The 21,691-nt window shown below is 51.8% G+C and overlaps 6 protein-coding genes across 6 annotated transcripts; 4 read left to right on the top strand and 2 right to left on the bottom strand.

Annotated features, from left to right (window-relative positions):
- Positions 1–972: 972 nt before the first annotated feature.
- J4E87_001343 (uncharacterized protein) lies at positions 973–1,914 on the bottom strand (the record flags this gene model as incomplete). Its single annotated transcript, XM_049372989.1, has 2 exons — positions 973–1,853; positions 1,911–1,914. The coding sequence occupies 2 exons, from the start codon at positions 1,912–1,914 to the stop codon at positions 973–975; spliced, it is 885 nt and encodes a 294-aa protein (XP_049237647.1).
- Positions 1,915–5,137: 3,223 nt separating this feature from the next.
- Positions 5,138–6,561, top strand: J4E87_001342 (uncharacterized protein; the record flags this gene model as incomplete). Its single annotated transcript, XM_049372988.1, has 4 exons — positions 5,138–5,212; positions 5,267–5,369; positions 5,420–6,438; positions 6,490–6,561. 4 exons carry the CDS (start codon positions 5,138–5,140, stop codon positions 6,559–6,561), a joined length of 1,269 nt encoding a protein of 422 aa, XP_049237646.1.
- Positions 6,562–7,495: 934 nt separating this feature from the next.
- On the top strand, positions 7,496–9,061 carry J4E87_001341 (uncharacterized protein; the record flags this gene model as incomplete). Its single annotated transcript, XM_049372987.1, has 1 exon — positions 7,496–9,061. The coding sequence occupies one exon, from the start codon at positions 7,496–7,498 to the stop codon at positions 9,059–9,061; it is 1,566 nt and encodes a 521-aa protein (XP_049237645.1).
- A 177-nt stretch (positions 9,062–9,238) lies between these two features.
- On the bottom strand, positions 9,239–14,862 carry J4E87_001340 (uncharacterized protein; the record flags this gene model as incomplete). Its single annotated transcript, XM_049372986.1, has 7 exons — positions 9,239–10,129; positions 10,234–13,178; positions 13,242–13,533; positions 13,725–14,258; positions 14,309–14,474; positions 14,542–14,802; positions 14,858–14,862. The coding sequence occupies 7 exons, from the start codon at positions 14,860–14,862 to the stop codon at positions 9,239–9,241; spliced, it is 5,094 nt and encodes a 1,697-aa protein (XP_049237644.1).
- A 1,768-nt stretch (positions 14,863–16,630) lies between these two features.
- J4E87_001339 (uncharacterized protein) lies at positions 16,631–18,751 on the top strand (the record flags this gene model as incomplete). Its single annotated transcript, XM_049372985.1, has 5 exons — positions 16,631–16,649; positions 16,697–16,907; positions 16,957–17,242; positions 17,297–17,630; positions 17,793–18,751. 5 exons carry the CDS (start codon positions 16,631–16,633, stop codon positions 18,749–18,751), a joined length of 1,809 nt encoding a protein of 602 aa, XP_049237643.1.
- A 707-nt stretch (positions 18,752–19,458) lies between these two features.
- Positions 19,459–20,997, top strand: J4E87_001338 (uncharacterized protein; the record flags this gene model as incomplete). The annotated part of the gene is made up of 1 exon (XM_049372984.1): positions 19,459–20,997. The coding sequence occupies one exon, from the start codon at positions 19,459–19,461 to the stop codon at positions 20,995–20,997; it is 1,539 nt and encodes a 512-aa protein (XP_049237642.1).
- Positions 20,998–21,691: the final 694 nt, after the last annotated feature.

The following is a 21,691-nucleotide window of genomic DNA, read 5'->3' as shown; positions in this document are numbered from 1 at the left end:
TCAAATCGGTGGCGCGTCGACACATATTGCAGGAATGATCGGAGAACTCGTGGTCGGTCTTATTGGAGCTGAACATCTTTAGAAGCGGAAGGCAGAGCATATTGAAAGCCAATGCGAAAGTGTGCATAGAATAGGCAGTGTTGACGGGAAATGAACAGCTTGTCAACACGTTCAAGGTGGTGCAAACAATGCCATGCAGGCTTTGCTTGTTTCCGTGGGCGATCGAGTTGTCTTCCAAATACCAATTCCGGCACCCTGTGTCTGCCACCATAGCCAGGTACGTGCCGGACTACTCCTCACCGTACCATGGTAATGTCGTTGCGTGGCCCTTTTCATCGGTCGCGCTCCGCAGACTAAGGCAGGGAGGGGGACTCACCACGCCGGCAAGTGAGGAAAAACAGCATGAGCCTTTGCTTTTTTGGAATACCAGAGCTAGCGCACGCCCGTTCTCTCGAAGGAGCACAAGCTCCGTCTCACCGTCATCTCGCCAGCGAATGCTTGCTGCGGAGGAGAAAAAGCACTGCGATTATCTATGGAACAACAATGTACATATGCATGGCGTGCGAGCGAATTGTAAGAATTGGTTGCTCGTGAACTCCACAAAACAACGTATAACACCAAGACCTTACACACCACTTCAGTCATCCTTCAACCTGCTTGGCAGAATTGGCTGCCTTGTTGACCGCCATGGGCAACTTCAGAATGCCATGCTTGGGCCAACGTAGTAGGCGCCCTTGCCATATCAAATCTCCGGCGCCTACGACATCCTCAACAATCCAATCCCAACTGCCGTTTACTTTTGACATATCGTAGAAGCATCGAAGCTTCCACGGGCTGTGCGATTGTGGCCCGTGAATCAGTGTAATTACCGCCGAGCATTCGCAATGTGGCGTTTTTGGTGACGGAACGAGACGGACTTGACTTCCTGAACGCCAGGGAGTTGCGCATCGAATGCAAGTTGGTTTGCGATGCCTAGAAGACGACGCTGTTAGCACGTTGTTCCTTCAAAGCTGTCAGACTGCGTTTACCATTCCATTCCTCATCCGCCCTCCGATCCTCTTCAGCCATCTCTTCAATGCTCTGAATACTCCTCATCTGGGGCTGCTGCCTCTTCTCCAACTCCATCCTCGCAGTCATCTGTTCCATTATGGCTTGCTCGGCATCTAGTTGTTGTATGCTATCCTTGTTCCGCAGTAGAAGACGGTGTGACGCTGACTTCCAGATCGCCCTCGAGTCTCCGATGCGTTGCTGAAGAGGCTTTTCCCAATCTTGTTCCCAGCCCCGCGCTGGCTCCTTACCTGTTGCAGGTAAAGCGGTTTGAGAATGGAACGCTGGTGCGTGGAGAATTCGGGCATTGGCAGTCGGTTTGGGTTGGATGGGTACGGCGGTTGATCTTCCTAATCCAGAAGGACAGTATGGCTTCTGGACTTGATGCTTTCGGACGTTAAGGGGTCGGATCGTTACGTCGACCGCAGAATCGTATCTGTTCGAGGGAGGTGGCGGCAGCTCTCTCCTGAGTGTTCGTTGCAGCTCAAACGATTCTTGCCATGAGAGAACGGATCGTGGGCCTTCTAATAGGCCTGGCACATTTGCGTTTTGTTTCTGGGGCTCGCCAACAGCTCGCTTGGTCACCCTTCCAGCAAACATTGGTGTTTGCGAACCCAGTCGCCCTCCAACAAGTGAGTTCACACTCGGGTTTACAAGCCGAATAGTCTCGTCTGTCGGAGTTTCTTGCGGTGTAGCCTTTCGAAGGCTTCCTGCTGAAGGTAACGCCCATTTAGTTTGTTCATCCCATGTTTTGGTGCCGCCGTTGTGTACCTTTTTCGAAGGCTGCTCTCTTCGACCGATGAGCCCTTTGCGTGGCGTGTGCCGGACATCAGGGCGACGTACAGGCGACGATGCCGTCTTACCCATGTCCACATAGCTAGCGGATTTGTACTTGCGGTGCGGATGGTGATTTCGTAGACAACTGCCAAGCTTCCTAGCCCAGCGGCGGAGACGAGATTCGCGCTTGTGGACGGTCATGATCGTAATGTTAAAGCCAGCGTAGTTATTTCCAGCGTTTTTGGAGTGAATTATTGCGTCAAAATTGTATAACGTGGCTGCTTGTGAGAACATTCGTGGAGATGCTCTCGCGACCAAATAAACCGTCACAATGTTATCCAACGTTCTCATAGCAACGTCGTTCTGCTCCACTCTTCAAGCGGGGCCGATGATGATGTTCCTGCCCTGCTTATCCATCCGGGTCCCTGAGTAACGCTGACGCCTGTTGCGGATGCCCGTTGGGTGGCTGCTCGGGAAGGGACAGCAGTTCCATGTTTCCAGTCATCTAGCCGACCAACGCACCCAACCATTTACCGTTTGACCGAATAGATACCTAGGAAACATCCTTGGATTCTCGAGCCACGAAGTGTTTGCGGTGGTAGTTGTGGCCGCGCAGTCGGTTCGTCGCTCCGCTGTTCAGTCTCGAGTGAGCCTATCTGGTATACAAGCTTCCACTAGCCTGTCCAGGAGACTCCATAGGCCCTGGGCTAGTTTGCACGCTTCCCAGATAGCACCACCGACAACTAGGACAGACAACGCGGTGGCCACGATGACAACGCCCACCACAATGAAGCCTAGCACGTGCGTAACCGACAGAAGAGGCTCTGTGATCCGCCATTCCACTTTCTTCTTTCCTACTCGTGCGAAGTAGAACGCCAGGAAGCCATACCGGCGCACCTGTATATCACGATCGAGACGTCCCACATATCCCAACCACTCTGCAGCGGTTATTGTGACCTCTTCCCCTCCTCCAACAGAAACACTGATCTTCTGCTCGAACCTCGCGATGCGATTGCACAGTCCTCCGAAAGCCAGCTTGACAAGCAAAGCTTGATCACTGATGCATGCTATGCGCAGCTTTTGCTTGTCACTAAAAAGTGGCGTGATGGTTCGCAAGACTGTTTCGATGGGGGAGTGTCCAAGGCTGCACCAGAAGCAACACCGAGAGAAGTGAACTTGCTCTTCGTGAAAGCATTTTTGCACTAGTACTTCTTTGGCGCAGCTGTAGAGTTGACGAGAAGTGGGGCGCGCGCTGAACCAGAGTTCTGATGGGGATAGGTAACTGCAGATGTTTAGGACGAGTTCGTTTGGCAGGCTATCCATCGAGGCTGTCGGCGGAGGTGAAGTTCTGGAAGGTTTGGAAGACCGCAGAGAGACGCGCTGTGTCGCATTGCGTCCTGAAAGTCCAGTCTCGCCTCCAGTGCAGTATAGCAACATCCTCGTAAAGCGCGTAGCGAGTGACAGAGCGGGATCCGACGATAGGAACCTTGCGGCATTAATACCCATCATTGTGTTAAGTGTCGATATTGCGGGATGGTCGTATGAGCTTAGCTTGCTGTACCTTGTCTTTACGAGGGGGTAAAGCAGGGCATCATACTCGGACTTTGTACCGGCTCAAGGCTTTGGTTGAGGGGTGCTTGGTGCTGGTCTCACACCGATGGGTGGCTCGCAATTGGGTAAGGAGGCGTGAGGCTGAGGAAGCTGATGGTTCTGGGCCGCATGGCATCAGGCGCAACGTCGAATCGCAACTGTTGATGCAGTCATACCAGTTTCTCAAAAGGGTAAGAGGCTGCATATGCCTTTACACTGGCCTTAGGCGAAACGGGTTCTTATACAACTGACAGGGGAGTGTGCCTCGCATAGCGACAGCGGAAATCCACCGACAGGCGCGGATTGCGACGGGTAGGTGTATCGAAAAGGGAGCCAGGGAGCCCTGTGGCGTCGTAAGACTGAGCGTTCCCAAGGAAGTGGAAGCGATACGATCTGATCTTGGCACACGGTACATTGTAGATGCTGAAGGACCCTTAAGGCCCCACCCGTCTCCTTCCTGGTGGTGTGATTCACTGCTGACGCAGAGAAACTTACATTTTTTGCGACGTGAGTTGCGCCACGCTGACTGCGATCAACAGCTGTGTGCTCACCATCGTGGTATTATCATCAGCGCCTGGGCAGCAGTCCTGCTACTATACGCAATGCCATTTCTCGAATAGACCAATGGATCGCATGTGCTGGAAGACGGATCGGCATCTACTGGGTTCATCTTGGTCAGCATCCATGAATCAGCCTTCCTGCAGGTGCACCTGAACCTTCTGAGATGCTCCATCTTGGTCGCAGCCGCTCGAGACAGTATGTGTGGCGATATTGATGCAACAAAGCTTCAGCGTATTCTGATATCTAGTGGGTGGGTTCATCAGTCTCTTCTTCGTCGCGTGAGTAATCCGCCGAAGGCAGGGCGGCGGTACCTAGGTTGCTCCGAGGACGGGAGCAGCACGGACCCTGACACGCCTGATTGCGGCCTCAGCCGCTTCCCATCCAGATGACGTCGCACGCGAAGTCCGCTCTCTGACAGCCTGACGCTACCAGGTTTCACGTCGCAAGTAACTTTAGGTCGCCAAACGACCAGAGAACGCACATGTCGAATAAGAACGAGGCATGCTCTCATGGAGAAATGTCTGCAAAAACTCGGAGGATTCAAAATCTCGCCGCGTCTTGGGAAACGGGCCGAAACTGAGCACACGCCCACGTCCTACCAAGGAGAAATAAGACGCTAAGAGATCTTTGTACACGCTGCACAACATAACAAGAAGCTCTAGAATATTTTTTAGAATACCTACCTTATATTTTATATAGTAGACTCTTTTCTATATAATAAGAATTTCTTAAGAGCTTATTATTGTAGCGTTGTAGGGTTGTAAAGTTGTAAGTCGCTTAGAAAGTGTCGCATTTTTCCCTAGTACGACGTGCGCCCATAGCCCAAATGAACCGAGGTGCTTCGCAGTCGAGGCCTCCCCTATATCTTGGAATCAGTACTAGTCCCCCGCCGAACCTCGTCCGCGATCAGTAACCGGTTCAATCTTCACACCGAAGGGGTGTGTATTGCACCGCAGCTTCTAGAAGAGAAGTACATGTATATTAGAACGCGCGAGCTGGAGAATAGCAGAATAGCACCATCGTTACCAAAAACATAACCGTCAAAACTGCGCGAGGGCATAAAACCAGCGTTGAGGCTAACCAGACACCTACACAACATTTGGAGTTCAAGAACACATCATTCGGCACCAACCCACACGAAAATCAATAACCAGGTTCCAAGATGCAGAATAATCGTCAACTAAGCGATCCGGTGACATTGCCATCCGGTCTTGTGTTCAAGAACAGGCTACTCAAGGTAGACAACGAAGAAAACAAACGCAGTGCGACCATGTCCCTAACACACCCATAGGCAGCGATGGCAGAAACCATGTCAAAGTCTCATGACCCAACAGAGACCCTTATATCGGCCTACAAAGCATGGGGAAAGGGAGGATGGGGCGGAATCATAACGGGTACAGAACAGCTCTCACCAACTGATCTTTTTCAAGACTAACATGCAAAGGCAACGTGATGATCGATGAGCGCTGGCTCGGAAACGCCCTCGATGTCTCTCTCACACCCAGCACGAACCCCGAACTCATTGCTCAATGGCGCAGATATGCAGAAGCGTGCCGTATCGAAGGTACCCCAGCGATCGTCCAGCTTAACCATCCCGGCCGCCAAAGTCCTCTTGGAGCAGGTTCAAAGGGGTTATTCGAGAAGAACATCGCACCAAGCCCCATCGCACTACAGTTCGAAGACAACATTTGGGCAAAGACGGCGCAAAAACTCATTTTCGGCACCCCGCGAGAGATGACAGTCGCGGAAATCGAAGACGTGGTGAAAAGACATGCCGACGCAGCCAAGTTCCTCAGCGAAGCAGGTTTCGACGGCGTAGAACTGCACGCCGCACACGGATACCTACTCAACATCTTCATGTCCCCGAAGACCAACCATCGGCAAGACAACTACGGTGGCTCAGCGTTCAACCGCGCCCGCATCGTTCTCGACATCATCAATGCTATCCGCGCTGTCGTTCCATCTACATTTACAGTCGGCATCAAGCTCAACTCCGCTGACGTCCAACATTCCAGCGATATGGAGGACGTTATGCAACAGATCGGTTACCTCAAGGATACCGGTATCGACTTCCTCGAGATCAGCGGTGGATCGTACGAGAACCCTAGGATGATGAAGGGCGACGAGCCACAGCCTGGCGAGAAGAAGGTGTCTGAGCGTACCGCGAAGCGCGAAGCTTTCTTCCTGGATTTTGCGAGGGTGGTTAGGCAGAAGTTCCCAGAGGTGGTTTTGATGGTTACAGGTGGTTTCCGCAGCTTGGCGGGTATGCGGGTCGCGCTCGACGAGAATGCTTGTGATCTCATCGGTTTGGCGCGACCAGCTGCTGTGGACTCGAGTTTTGCGAAGAAAGTCTTGGAGGCAGAGGCTGCGGGTGGTGATGTCAGTCTGAGGTTGGATGCTGTGAAGCCGAGCTGGCTGGTCAGCAAGATCCCGGTCAAGGCTTTGGGTGCTGGTGCTGAGAGTGTAAGTTTGGTCCCCCGAGAAGTGAAGATGTTGGTGCTGACGAGATGCTAGGCTTTCTACGGCGCTCAGATTGAGCGTATCGGTAAGGGGCTGCCAACAAAGACGCCTCCTACCACTGCATGAGATGAATCTTGAAGACCTGTGTCGCTTTTATAATATCTCAAACTCTCTAATGTGGTCAGCCACCCTTTTATACTCAGGAGTTCAACAATAGATTTCCGGGCAATATACCAATTCAATCAAGCTTCTACACGTTGTAAAACCTGTCCTGTAATCTTCCTGGTTGAGCAAATGCCATACTGCTGATTATCTCATGCGTTAACTAGAGGATTGGTTAACTGTCAACACATCGTCAAAAGAAGCGTGATCTAGATACTTTACAATCCGAAAGCTTTCGTGTAGGAGTTGCTGCCACCTTATTTATGCGTCAAGAAAAATGCGGCGACGTCTATTTCCATCTCTTGTGGATTGCTGTAGATGAGAAAGCAGCCTAAGGTGCCCGACTGTGCCGCCTCATCCCAGCCCAGAGCTCCACCAATAAGAGCCTCGGATCAGGTACAAGTTTCCAGTAAAATGTGCGTTCGACGGATATCTCCAAACCTACCGGATGCGGTGTACTGAACTTGACCAATGAACGGTTTCCTTTTGGTACCAGTTTCCAGTAATGGGCCGCCTGTTGCAGCATTCGACGGATGTTTAGGTCCTGCCTGATGGAGGGGGTTGACAATAGCCAATGGGCTTGCAGTTTGGAGGGCCGAGTTGCTTCCATGCCGTCTTCGATGGATCCCAAAAGTTGCCTTATTTGAATGACTGCAATCAGCCAATGAGGATGCGTTTTATGTACCTAGTTTAAGGTTTTTGGCCGCTGTTCACCTGGAGAGTGCTTAAGTTTTCGATGGTTTTTGAGAACTTCCGAATGCGGTAGGTTGAGCTCGGACCACCACTGAGCCGCGGCGATCCCAAAAGATTTGGGACTTGCACGGCGGGCTGCATCATCGTGCCATTCACGTCTGCCGTGCTGTTCACAACTCGCTGCTTTTGTGCGGCGCCTCCGCCCATGTCTATTTGCTCTAATTCGGTGCGAGCATTGTCGCGCTCTCGAGTTTCGCCAAGCAAAACGCTCCTTCCATTCCTGTACCAGACACCCACGATCCAGCAATGGCAGTCCGCCACACGACCAGTTCCTCGCCGCAATATTCACACCCCTTCGCGCCCGTACGTTAGCGAGGACATTCCCTTCGAAGACGATTCAGATCTACCGCCTGTTGTCGATCAACAGCCTCCCCGAAAGACTACTATATCTCGCACCGAGCGGGCCGTGTTCCAGAAGTTGTACAGGAAGTTTGATAATGAAGGGCGCCAACAGAAGAAGAAAGACCCTTTGGTAGATGTCGACGAGGTGTTCGAAGAGTTCCAGAAAAATACAGAAGATATCCCGAGTACAGAAGATATCCCGAGACCCTCGCTAGACAAGGTTTTCGACGAAGTGCTGAGAGGCGACCCGCGATTGCGCGCATTGCGTACAGAGAGAACGAGGGCTCGATCTAACAAGCAAGATGCTGCAGGTGCAGAAGTGGGTAAAGCGCAGAGTAGCAAGAAGAAGGGCTCGAGTGTGGAGGCAGCAAAGCTCAGAGAATTGCGTCTAGCGGAACAAGAACGGATCGATAGCCTCATACGCAACGCACCCACCGATCGCGCCCTCTGGCAAACCCTCGAGCGCGAAGTCTTTGCCAAAGTACGCGACCTAGATCTCGACAACGCCAGCGGCAGCCCCACGAAACTGCCAACCGCCAAACCCAGCAACAACGCATCGAAGAAGTCATCAGAAGCAAAAGCTGCTTACAAACCCTCCCCACCCTCCACCGACGCACGCATCCTCTTTCACAACTACCCCTACCACCTCATAACCGCCGTCATCACCCTACGCACCGAGTTCCCCTCCTCCCCCCTCCCCTTCTCCATCCTGCCCACGATCAAAAAGCTCGGCCGCTCCTCGCACGCCCTCGGCGCAACAACAACGCTCTACAAGCACCTGATCCGGACGGCATGGATCCAGCAAGCCTCCTACATAACCATAAACATGCTGCTCAAAGAAATGGACGACAACGCCATCGACTTCGACGCCGACCTCCTCGGCCTCCTCGACGCAATAATCAAGGAACACAACCAGGCGAGGAGTGGTGGGCTGGGCAAAGAGATGGCCATGTTGTATGGCATGGAGATGTTTGCTGATGGCCTTACCAAGATTAATACGTGGAGGAAGGTGGTGGCGGAGAGATTGGGTTTGAAGAGTGAGGAGAAGAGGGCGAGTAGCTCTCTTGTTAGGAAGACGAATAAGAGGTCGGATGATCCGAACTGGAAGGGGCGGAGTGGGTGGTGGAAGAAGGATGGTAGTACACAGGGACCTGGAACGCAAGGGGAGGTTGGTGCGCAGGAATACATGCCGCTTGTTGAGGGCGTCAATCCGGGCGTTGATGGGTCTTTCCCGGAGACGGCGTCTGCAAAGGGCGGCGAGCAGGTCGTTCCGTCTGAAGACGCGGTTCCAGCGAGTGAGGAGACCGCTGCTGAACAGCCAAAGGAAGACGAGCCCACCGATGATAAACGTGCAGAAGTCTTAGTGTAGCATCATCATGTATAATACATTGTATTGTCACCCCAGACCCATATATTCACTCCGCAGACAGGACGTATCCTTACTTTCCATAATGACTAAGGCCACCATAACTCATTTCAACAGGGTCTGTAATTATAGCTACACTCCACGCCAATTCGACATGTACACCGACGGAGTTTCCAATATCTACATGGGATTGGTCCAAACGGGCCTGTTGTTGGTCCAGTCAGCCTGCAGGGCATCAATCTTCTCAATAAGCCCCTTGAGAATGAGTGCATCAGGTGTCCCCCTCTCCGCTGCCTCTCTCTGCGCAACCGAGGTATATCCATCCACCAACTTGTCCAAGTACAAATCTACCAATCTGAAGCTGTTTGTAATAGCCGCCGCATTCTGAGTACGCATATACGTATTCCACTTTGTCTGCAGATCCAGACTTCGCCACGTGACCTGCCGACCGTTGATGGTCTTCGTGATTTGCGGCAGGTAAATCGTTTCGAGGTCGTTGAACATTTGACCGACCCGATCCTTCTGGGCAACCAGCGTTTGGCTGATGAAAGGATCGATGTGGTAGCGGATGGCAGCGATGGTGTCTTTGACGTATTTGAAGAGCTTTGTACCGTCGCCCGTATATGTATCGAGCGTATCGGAATTGCGTGCGTCACTGACGCCCCAAAGACCTTCTTTGAGGTTGTTGACTTCACCGTCGAGAAGAACGAGCTCGTTGCTCCATTGGTTGGTATGACTGGGGAAGACAGCGCCAACCCAATCGATGGCGGACTTGGTCACACCGTTGATAGTGATTCTTTCTGCAACTCTGATGTCGTACCAGAAGCTTTGAACGCACTTGCAAAAGTTGGTACTTGCTTGTGGGTTGTAACAGTTGACCTTGGTCAAAGCACTAGACTTTGTCGGCTTGGCGAACTTTTCGAAGAAGTTTTTGACCATTTGGAATTCCAAGATATGCTCTGTGGCGAAGCGTCCTGTGTTACCGGCAGTGGGCGTTGCAATTTGACCGAAACCCATGTCAAGACAGTCGTTGTAGTTGTTGTAGCCATATGTCGGTATATTTGGGAGTACCTGTGCAGGTGCACGTCAGCGAGGTCAACTTGTAATTGCAAAGGTTCGCCAGGGAAGTATAGCCTACAAAGCCCAACCTTGAAGACTCATGTAAGGTGACTTACGGTCAATATGGTACCAGAGGTGTGGAAGTCAGCGCTAACGATGACCATCTTGCCACCGAGTTTATCGGCGCAGAACTCCTGGGTTTTGCGATCTAAACTTCGTGCAAAGACATGATTGAGGGTCACATCGCCAGATGCACGCTTTGCCAGAGAGCTACTACCGTCCACCACATGTGAAAGCTCTGAACACTCAGAACCCTGGTTATCGGGGCTTCCTCCAGGGCTGGGGCACAGCAGGTCCTGCAGGGGAATGTGGAATGGGGGACCCCAGGGTGTGACGCGTTTGCCAAATCGATGTACCGCTGTGGCATTGTTCGCAATTCCCGAGTGCTCATAAGGGTGGTAAAGAGGATGAGTACCGTCGATCGACGTGAAACCACGCTTAGTAGGCGCGCCTGATTGAAGGTCGGGACATTGGCCACCCTCAGGAAGACCGACCTCACCAGATCCTGGGAGATCCCACGTCTTGGTGCCCCAACCGAATGCTGCCGGAGTACTGACCTGCGCATATAACTTTGCGCCCACGTAGAAGCCATATGTCCATGGACATGAAGCTTCGGTGCTCTTACCAGCTCCAACCTCCATGCGAACATAGCCATCAGCAACAACTCCGGCCGTTGCGGCCCCAACCTTCCAGCTGTCATCAAAGCGAATACCAAACTCTGCGATGGCCTTGAGATGGGCTTCAGCCTGACCTGAAGCTAGAACAGAAGCGTAGAATTGAGGCTCCAACAGGCCGTTTTTGTCGCCAGTCTCTCCAGAATCCAGTTCCTTGTCAGCCTGGGGCTCGTATTCCTCAGAGGCGGCTGGATAAGTTTGCCTGACGTCCCATTCCGCAAGATCGATCTTGGTTTCTATCTCGGCAGATAGTGTGAGGCCAGCGTTGAACTCGCCAACCACGCGGACAGAGGGACCGATAGTGACAATGCCAGGGACTCGGAATGTTGCGCCTGGGAAGGGAAGGGTAAGAATTGTCTTCTCTCCCGACTCGTACGAAACCTTGATCATGGCTTCGAGAGTGAACACCGCAGTGACCTTACCACTGTTGCTGAACGTAAGGTACGACTGGCTCAGGTCAAGAGAGCCGCCTGGATTATCGAAATTGAGCTTCGTGATGAGGGTGAAACCAAAACTGGTGGAGATTTCGACATCTGTGAGAGCCTGAACCAAGACATGGGCATTGAATTTGGCCGGTCCTGTGCCACACTCGACTTTGTCGTCAATGATTTTGGCGATGAATTGCTCATTCACGTCATGCGTGAACTCTTTCTCGATCTTGGGACTGACCAAGTTGGTGAGCCAAGCAAGCACGTCGGATCCGAACCATCGCTTGTGAAGCTCTTCATGACTAAGAGCACCACCGTGATAGTCGTCTCGCCACTCCTCTTCAAGCCATCTCTTATGATTGCCGTCAAAGTCAGACAAGGAGCGTTTAGATTTACGCTTTGTGCTCGCAGCTGCGACAACGTTGTCCCAGTAGTCGTTCTTGTTGGAAAAGTCTATCCTCATCTGGGTATCACCAGAATCGCGAGGAACGCGCCTGAAGTTGTAGTCGAAGGTCAGATCATAGACCATTGGCATATGTGACGCTCGCTTCCGAAGATGGTGCGGAATCGTTTGATTGACAGCAGGGACCATGTGTTTCGCGACGGCATAGCGGCCGGCTCCACAGCCAGCTGGCATTTCCAGGATGGTACCGGGTACGCCGTGTCCAAGTCCGATGTTTTGACAATTGTTGTTCTCTGAGCCGTCAATGCAAAACATCTGGATGGTTTGTTCTTCTTCACTCGGCCCGCCTTGGCAGTTGAATAGTTCCCAATGAGAGCCATCGCGTTTATCGAGAGAATGTTGCAGTTCTTTAGGCGATGCAAGCACGACGAATTGAAATGCAGCATTGGAAGGGTCATCGTCGGTCTTGTCGCCCTGTCCACCAAAGGTGTCGTCTACATTGAGCTCAAAGTCCGTATCGACGTCGTCCCCAGTCGGGGGATCGCTGAATAGCCGATCGAGTGGTACTGGAAGGAATAGCTGTTTACCATCGGTTGGGTCGCAGCAGTAGACTCTGTTTCTTTCCAGTCGAGGGAAGCAGGATTGCCCAAAACCATACGGGCTGTCCGTGAGTTGCACTTGCTTTCCGACCGGGCAATGGTTGTCGAAGCAAGATCCGGGCTCTCCGTACCACCGGCAGTTCTTCCAGTTCTTGGCGTCTTTCTTTGGGCAGCAGTATCGTTTCTGCATGTCGACGTCAATCGCTTCGAGCCAATCAACCAGAGCATTATCGATCAAAGTCATCGCGTCTGCAATGTCGGCAATAGTGCTTAGAAATGTGCCTGAAAAGGTCATCGTCGTGTCGTCGCCGTTGCAATCCTTGCCGACGCCTGCCCAGTAACAGTCATGACCCTTAGCCGCAGGTGACTCGCAGCAATATGCTTTGTTTCCGTCTTCACAGTATTTCCCATCACCCCACTTGTTCATCTGCAACAGTACCTCATTGTCATGGCAGCGGCCATTACATGGAGGTGCTTCGCCGCGCCAGTGGCACTTGTCGGGATCTGGTGCACTGGAAACTGGACAGCACAGCTGGCTGTCCTCGCCTTTGGACCTGCGCGTGACAGGCTTCGCGCCACCGCATGGTTGCTGTTCGATTTTGAAGAAACCAGCCTTACAAGTACCGCCACAGTCAGTGACATAGCAATCAGGTACGGTCGCATCGTCCCAAAAGGAAGCGTCATCGGCAGTCATCGCGAGGGCTTTGACAGATTTTGGAGACACGACGGCGTTGAGAGCGTCCAAATCATCCGTGTCTTGATCAATGGCCCAGATGAGTAGTCCGCCGAGGCCTAGCTTATTCGCAAAGTCGATCTTCGCCTTGAATGTGTCTTTGTCATCATACGACACCCATTGGTCTTGGTTCCAGGTGATGTACTTGACTTGAGCCTCCTTGTCTAAAAGCACAAAAAGCGGTTAGCCTATCTATCACATGTGCTGGTTTCGTCGTGGCTGCTTACCATAGTAAGGACTGATCTTGTGCTGTTTGATCACTTGTTGAATCTCTTTGTATGTCAAAGTTCCTGAGTTGTCGGAACAGGGACCAGGAGATGCTCCGCCCTTGAAATTGCAGCCAGGTCGGTAGCAAGAGGGGTCTGATAACTGGAAACTGCGACCATAGAACCCCAGCCCGAGATTGAGCTTCTCTGGTTTGATGTCGTTGCGCCAGAAAAGATCCAAGGCTAACTTGATCTCGGTCAAGTTCGAATGCCCATATATATGATTGCCGATCGGGTTCGTTGAGTCCCAGATCTAGACACATATGTTAGCATTTGCTCGAAATAAGATGTTCACATGATCGCTGCATCCGAAACCCAGACCAGCTTACAAGCAGCTTGTGGGAAGGGCAATTCCGCAAAGGTGTTTCACCTCTTCAGCTCGGTGCCTGACCTTCCGACATGCACGAGTGCAGAAGTGGGAGGCAAATATTTGGCTTGACTTACCCCATGAAGATCATAGCTCATGACGTTGACGAAGTCGACGTAATCCACAGCTTTCAGATCGAAATGCCTCAGATACCAGAAGCTAGTAGGAACAGTGAAGGAGACAACATAATGCATGAGCTGCTTGTCGTTCTCCTCGTTAAGTTCCTTCAAGAACGTAACAAAGTTCTTGCCGTCTTCAGGCTTACCCCCTCGATCGGTTGCTCCAGGATACTCCCAGTCGAAGTCTACACCGTCAAAGGCGTACTGTCTCATAAAAGCGAATAACTTTTTGATGAACAAGGCGCGGTTCGCAGCGGTGCTGACCATGTCGCTGAAGACCGGCTGAGTTGCGGTGCCGTTATCGTTGAAGGTCCAACCGCCAAGAGCAATGACTGTTTTCAAGCCGGGGTTCGACTTCTTGACATCTGTGAACTGCGAGAATAGATCGGGGCTAAGGTCGTCCATCGGAACCAGATCAAAAGTGCCGGGCGAGATGTAACCGAAGGAAAAGTAGAGATGAGTCAAGGCGCCTGTTGGGATATTCTTGAAGTCCTGCGAATGAAGTGAGTATGTTGCACTCGCTCTTGGCTGGTCTGACGTACCATGCCTTGACATTTCCTGTCATGTGCCCAAGCTTCATAATAACCGATCACTATCTTCTGAACATCGCCGCCAGAGCCACCAGAGCCTGGCTGCTCACAGTTGCTCTGGCATTTTGGTTCGTCTTCGGTACCTTTGTCGCAAAACTTCTCGGTCATGCCGCAAAAGCTGTGGGGCGTTAGATGGTATCATTGAAAATCTTTTGACCAGCATACCCAAATTCTGAACAACAGACATTGAGTGGACATTTGGCACCAGGTATCTTAGCGTCTTTGCCACACTCTGCTTTGGCATCGCAATTTGACCAGCAAACATCGTTGGGACTTTGACCGTTTGTGCCGCAATATTCTTCACCATAGTTACAATATCCGGTAGCCTTTGGGCAGCAGGCTCCGTTCTTGCATGGCTTAGACTCAGAGCATGAGTAGTCTTCTTCAGCTCTTGGCTGTAGAGCTCGTGGGGCCAGATGCGGACAAACAGGCGCACGTTCCGTATGCTTTTCTTTGGCAGAATAGTCGAACGGACTGGACTCAAGTCAGCTACGAATGTACCGCATCTAACAGCGTTCGTCTACATACTGAGTTGGATTGACGCAAGTTGGTGGCGCGTGAGATCTCTTGTGGTGAAATCGAGCGTGCGACTGATGCGCTGTAGCAGTGATGAGCAGCACACAGAAGACAACGGCCCACCGTGCGAACGCGGAAGTCAATCTTGACATCTCGGCGTCTGATTCCACTGAAAGCAGTAGGAAAGAAACCAAGATCAAGGACTGGAAAAGAGCGATCTCAGAAGCTCCGTGGGAAAATGGACTCTGTCTATCTTACCGGTACCCACAGCTCAGGTACGTTGGCATCAAGGTTTCCATCTGGACCTGCCGTGGATCCAATGGACGCCTGAATATCAGCGGTCATCGTGGCGGCGAGTAGTAGGCGTGCAATTCGCGCCCCTGCATGCATGGCCTGGCCAACGGACTGGAATTTCCAGATTTGTACTGGCAGAGATGCCGCGGGGAGTTTACCATGCGGCCCAGATATGACATCCCATCTAAATTTGCACTCTACTGCATTGGCGCCTTCGGGGTCGCTCGCTAAGACATCAAGAAATGATATCAGCTTTTACTTAGGCATTACCTAAGTAGGAAGGACATAAGTCACGCTGACTGGGTGTCAGTTGCCGTCCGGCGGTCTCGACTGCAATGTTTAGTGAGCTATCATGCCCAGGTGTCTTCAGGTACTTCCGTTATGGGAGCAGTTTTCAGCGCGCAGTGCTGAAACGTAGAGGCCGTTCCCAGCGCCGGACGACCTCGGAAGTCTGTCCTTTTTGCCACGAAAGTGCCGCTCAGGTCAGAATTGCCCAGGGCTGAAGCGCGGTCGTACTATCAAAGCAACCTTGGAACCATGACAACCTTGAGGCGGAGAGGAAAATTGAAGCAGTGGAGATGACAAGGACATAACCCCTAAACTAATGCTGAACGTCTGCCGGGCGTAAATATTTGGCACCTTACTGCAGGTGATCTTCCGGCTCCGAGTGGTGCCAAGCTTCATAGTTCGTGCTTGGCATCAGGCCTTCCGTCCGGATTCGGGCCGCGCCCGCCGCATCTTCAGAACCCGCTTTTTAGCCTGTTACTGAACTGATTTGGGGTCTAACATGTTGCCAATACTCCGCGAGACTTACACGACCCACATCGGCGCCAGATGGATGATGAGAATGGACCCTTGGGATGCAGGTGCCGAGCGATTAGGTGCCCCATGCAGTGCGGCTGGCTGTACATGCTTTCTTGCCTCGGTGTAGAATGCAGTTGAAGCATCCTGCATCGTCGCTCTTGGTTGCAGTCATTCCTGTGAGTACGTCTTTCGTGGACCGTCGCAGACCTCCCACAGGGCGATACTGACTCTTACACAAGAATGCGTTCGCATAGTCCCAGAATGTTGCTGCGGCTTTTGCTACCCCTTTGGTATCTCCCATCGACAATTGCGATACCCTTCTTCAGTAACAATACTATCCCATCCAATCTGACCAGTGATTGTGCGACGGCCCTTCTTACAGACGTTGAACAATGTCCTCCTACCGTTGCTACCTTTGCTATTGGATATTACTACCCCCCCTCCGTGCTGGAAAAAGCATGCACAACCGCCTGCGTTACTGCCCTTGAGCAATACGAAGCAAGCATTGCCACAGCTTGTACCGGGCAAACTTGGACGGCATACGATGAGATTGACGGTGCACCACTGGACATAATTGCCAATGTTATGCGATTCAACCACGATCTTGTTTGCCTCAAGGACGCGGGTCGCTGGTGTAATGTAGTTGCGGTTGCTGCAGCCATGCAAGCAGATCCAGGACGTAGGTAAACCGATACTCCAATCCCAACATTATGCTAACCAGAACAGAGAGCCCAATAGGCTGGGACACCGAGCCACCAAGCGGCGTGCAAGCCTCCGGACCCTGCGATTTGTGTTTCATCAAAAATCTGCAGAAGCAGGCTGGCAGTCCGTACTACGACGGACCTCAGATTCGAGAGAGTTCCTTGTATGAGTCAAAGACATCAAGCTGTGGTGTGACGGGCTACCCATTGTCTATCTCGTCTTTGCCCTTCCCGCAGTGAGCATACATATATATATGTTCGCAGCTCCACACTAACTCTTTACAGGCTTCCAGTCGCTAGTCCCACACCGACATCGACGGTCTGCAGTGGCAAAGAATACGATATCCAGACCGGCGATGACTGCTACAAGATATCCAAGTCTCAAAGCATAGGGACTGCCTGGCTGCTTTCAGACAATTCTCTCACTGCCTACTGCGCCAATTTTCCACAAAATGGGAAACTGTGCATCAATAACACGTGCAAAGTCTATACAGTACAGCCTGCCGATACCTGCGAGATCATGGCTAGCTCCAATAATATCACCATCGCGCAGTTGAAGGCCTGGAATCCGGTAGGTGCACAGTGCGCAGATCTCGCTTCTTTACCATTATTCTGACACTCTCAGATTATTAACGCTGGCTGTCATAACTTATACAAGATGAACGGGACTTCTATTTGCGTGTCCAATCCTGGCGTAGCATATGTCACGCCCCCAGCTATGCCTCCTCTGGCACCAAGCACAGCCGTCAGCGCAGCACCCGTGCCTAGCAATGCGAAGGACGAATCGAACCGACAATGTGGGCAGTGGTACAATGTTGAGGGCGGAGACTATTGCAACCTCGTGACACTGAGGTATGCGATAGCACTGGCTGATTTCGTATTCCTGAACCCATCCATCAACGCGAATTGCACCAATCTGCTGCTGGATATCAGCTATTGTGTAGCGCCAGTAGGAGACAGTGAGTATACTGATACGCTAGATGATCGAAGTTTGCGGCTGACCAACTGAAGTTAACACCTACTCTGGACGACCTGGCTACCATACTCCCGGTCCTTCGGGAGTACCATGTAAGTACTTCACTTTGCACTTTGTGCGTCGCATATTGATTGTGACTCTCCAGTTACCAAAGTCACGTTTACGCCCACTAAGCCCGCTACGACAACACCCTCGCCCACGCAGCTGAGCCTTGCGCTTGATACAAGAGACGATTGTTACCAGTATTTCGACGCATCACAGATGGAAAGCGACATAACAGGAACTCTTTATCGTCATCAATGCGATTTGGCTGCAGATGTCTACGGTGTTGAGGTGTCCGAACTGCTCACCTGGAACCCTTCACTCGGTAACGACACCGAGGCGCCTACCTGCAGCTTCGAGCCTGGAGTCCGCTATTGTGGAAGGTTCTACTTCGAGCCGCCAAAGGCCGAGCCCGAAGTAGGCCCATCGCTGGAATTTCCGATCAGAGAAGGGTATGATACGAACTGCACTGAGTTCAGGGACGTGTCTAAGGATTTCACTTGCGAGGATGTTCTGGCTTTGTTCGATCTCACCCTGGCTCAATTCTTCAAGATGAATCCGGCTGTAGGCTCAACGTGTGCGAATCTTTGGACCGAAACGGCATATTGCGTCAAGTCGCCCAATGCTCCACCGCCCGCTACGAGCGTTACTTCGACCTCAGTTGCCCCAAGCAGTACAGTTCCACCGGGACCTGGGGCACCAACGCACACTGGACAGCCTGCAAACTGTGTTCGATGGCACATCGTCGAGAAAGGTGATGATTGCTCGATTCTCGCAAACAAATACTTCATCACCTTGGAGCAATTTTATGCCTGGAATCCCGCCGTGTCGAATGATTGCCGCGACAACTTCTGGCAGGGGTCGGCATACTGTGTGGGCACTTCGGATTCGATCAGCGTGAGCAGATCGGCTCCCCCGCCGTCGCCTACTCCCAGTCCTTTCGTCATACCAACGCCAAATCAAGCAAACAACGCGATCAAAGAATGCAACAAGGCTGCTCAGGCGCAGGAAGGAGACTGGTGTGCTGTAAGTCCACGATATCCGGTTCTGCGTCGCTTCTAGACTGACTCTTATCATAGCTGTTTGCTGAACGAAACGGAATCACCGACGCGCAACTATATGCGTGGAATGCAGCCTTGGATAATGGCAATGCTTGTGGCACTTCTTTTTGGAAGGATTACTGGTACTGTGTCGGTGTAGCCGAATGAACAAACACGTACAAAAGCGACATGCTACACCCGTCTCTTGTAATGTTGTTCCTGCGGCAACATTTAGCTATCTGCGCAGACAACGCGCTTCTTGGTAGCCAGAGGTCATACCTCATTACGCCTTCCCTATATACTGGAAGTGCTGGTGCCGCAACTGAAGCCTCCCTTTTCCATATTTTGATTTGCTCGGAAAGTTGAAAATGACGGTGTTGTGCTGGTGTCAGACGATTCTCGTCGGCCATCGCTTGTTCAGAAATAACTATCGCACTGGACTGTTGTATATGAAGCCTCGTCTTCTTGACTTGGAATGCATGTACCCTGTGACTATCTTTGGAGACCTACACGTTAGCATCTTTGGAAACACCCGCCGGGCTTGCGCAACAAGATCTTGCATCAGCATAGCTTGGTGTGATTCCGCTGCAGCGAACGGGCAGACCATTAGTCTGTTCCAAGGTTTACCTAGGTAGAACCCCTGCTAGCGCCTCGGTACTCCCGCGTAGTTATGTACTCAACAGCGTTCCCGCAACAATGGTGCGCTCTCTCCCCTACCCCATTCACGCCATGGACAAACTACCACAAGAGCTGATCAACCGTATTGTGTGTTTTGCAGAGCGGTATCCAGACCAGGAACAGCTGGCTTCCGCGATAGGACAATCTTTCGAGCCCGATGGTTCGCCATCTCAATTTCCTCGCCTCGCGATCCTCAATCGCACTTGGAAGGAAGCAGTCGAGACCATTACATTTCACCGTCTAGGCATCAAAAGCGATGAGCTGGAATCGCTTCAGTCCATCGTAACAGGAAATCGCCGCAACTATCTTTCCTGGATCAGTTTCGAAGCGGAATTGCCAACATATTCGGAAGAAGCATACGAACACAAGGAATCACGACTTGATCAACATACCAACAACGAGGCATTTACAAAAGCTATAAAAGAACTTTTCACCGTGCTGCGAACCTGGGAAGACAACGGTGTGAAGAATGGAGTGCGGCTTACCATCGTGGGGGCCACGTCCCCGACCGACGCCCGGGAAGTGGATGAGTTCGAGATTGAGCATGGTCTGAGCAGAGATATTCAATCCGCTCGTTGGGCAGAATCGTACCTGCGCCTTGTTGAACCCGACAATCTACCTACATTGTCTAATCTGCAGCACCTCACTATCGAGCGCACCGGCGTGCGAAGCCTTGCACCAAGCGTTGCACCAGATTTAGCAGTGGCAATGCCAGAGCTCAGGACAGTGGACTGGGAGTTTCCAGACTACGACGCTGGTTCTGACGCGGGGTCGGATCAGGACTCGTTGGATTCAGACTATGATCCAGAGTGGGAACCGGCGACATCTCCCAAGGCGCGCGGTGAGGCGCGCGCTGAATTTGCTAATAAGCTCTCGCCGACACATTTCCGCTCACTCCATTCTGCCAACATTGTCTTTGTACACTGCACTCCTTTAGATCAGAGGTATACAGTTCCGAGCATTGTGCCAGAAGGCTACACATACGACCCGTTCAGTTCATCAATCCGAACCCTCTCACAATGTCTTACAACCCTTACCCTGAGCGCGCACGTCGACCCCACGCTATTCTGGCCATCAGACGAAAACGCGACGCCACCGTCTTGGCCACACTTGAAGTCCTTCGACATCACGTTTGACATGGTCGCTCCATCAGGCAAATGGTACTTCACTGGTCCAACACCGGCCGACGACCCCCACGACGACCCCGTGCGCGGCATTGTCGGGAGTGTCGATACGCGCGAGTTCAGCTGGCATGACTTCCGGCAGCACCCCGACCCAGAAACCTTTGATCCTTTTCTCGGCGCGCTCGCAAAAGCCGTTGATTGCATGCCTGTTCTTGAGTCCTTCATGCTTACGTCTGAGATGACGGGTAAGACGGGGAGACTGCACATTTCATATCACGCGCCGGGCCAGAAAGCGGAGTGGGGTGATGAAGGACCGGAGGATGAACAGTACAGGAGGATTTACTACGCGTGTGAGACGGGAGTATGGGTACCAGAGCCAAAGACCTCTGAAGGGCTGAAACGCGCAGGAATGCAAAAGTATGGCGGGGAGGTTGTCGAGCGATACGTGGGCAGTCAGTACTATTGAAAGGGATTAGGTTGAATGCGCACGAAAGAACATACGCACCCCATCCAAGAGAAGAGCTGTACACCCATGTCTACCAAGACCAATCATTGAGAACGCTAAGAAAGTCACATTGCTTGACAGCCTACACAGTCGAGTTCTTGTAGCAATGTAGACTTCAGAGTGCCTGTTCAGTTTGTCCCTTCTGAGGGTTGAACGTCTAGACGTGGTCACGGATTTGCTTCATGTGTTTGTGGAGGTCGCCAAGTACATATTGCATTTTCTTTCCCACTCCTTCACATACGACCATAGGACACTGAGAATTAGGCTTCCCGTCCGCTCAGCCATATACAAGCAGTGTACCGGCGGATTAGTAGTTAGGTGGGTGACCACTAGCGAATCCCCGCTGTTGTATGTTTTTGCCCTCTTTTTGCCCTAGATCTGAAATGGCGACTCTCGAACTCACAGCTCTCTTTTTGCTCGAATGTGGTACGCGGGCGTGTAGTGCGGAACATCACGGTCGGTCAAAGCACACTAATGGAGTTGCGAGTCGAATAAGCTGCGCAGTTGATATGAGTTTCTTGTGTACTCTATGATACATTTTAACTAAGGTTGTGACAAAGTCCTAACGGTGTGTATGTAGGGCTCGTTTTAACTACATACGTAGATAGCGCTGTAGGCTGCAGCAAATATGGCAGTAGTGAACAGCTTTGTTGCG

Source organism: Alternaria ethzedia (genome assembly GCF_023757985.1).
Source record: "Alternaria ethzedia strain BMP 0044 chromosome Unknown scaffold_2, whole genome shotgun sequence".
NCBI classification, from domain to species: Eukaryota; Fungi; Ascomycota; class Dothideomycetes; order Pleosporales; family Pleosporaceae; genus Alternaria; species Alternaria ethzedia.
This window is presented reverse-complemented; position numbering and strand designations above follow the sequence as displayed.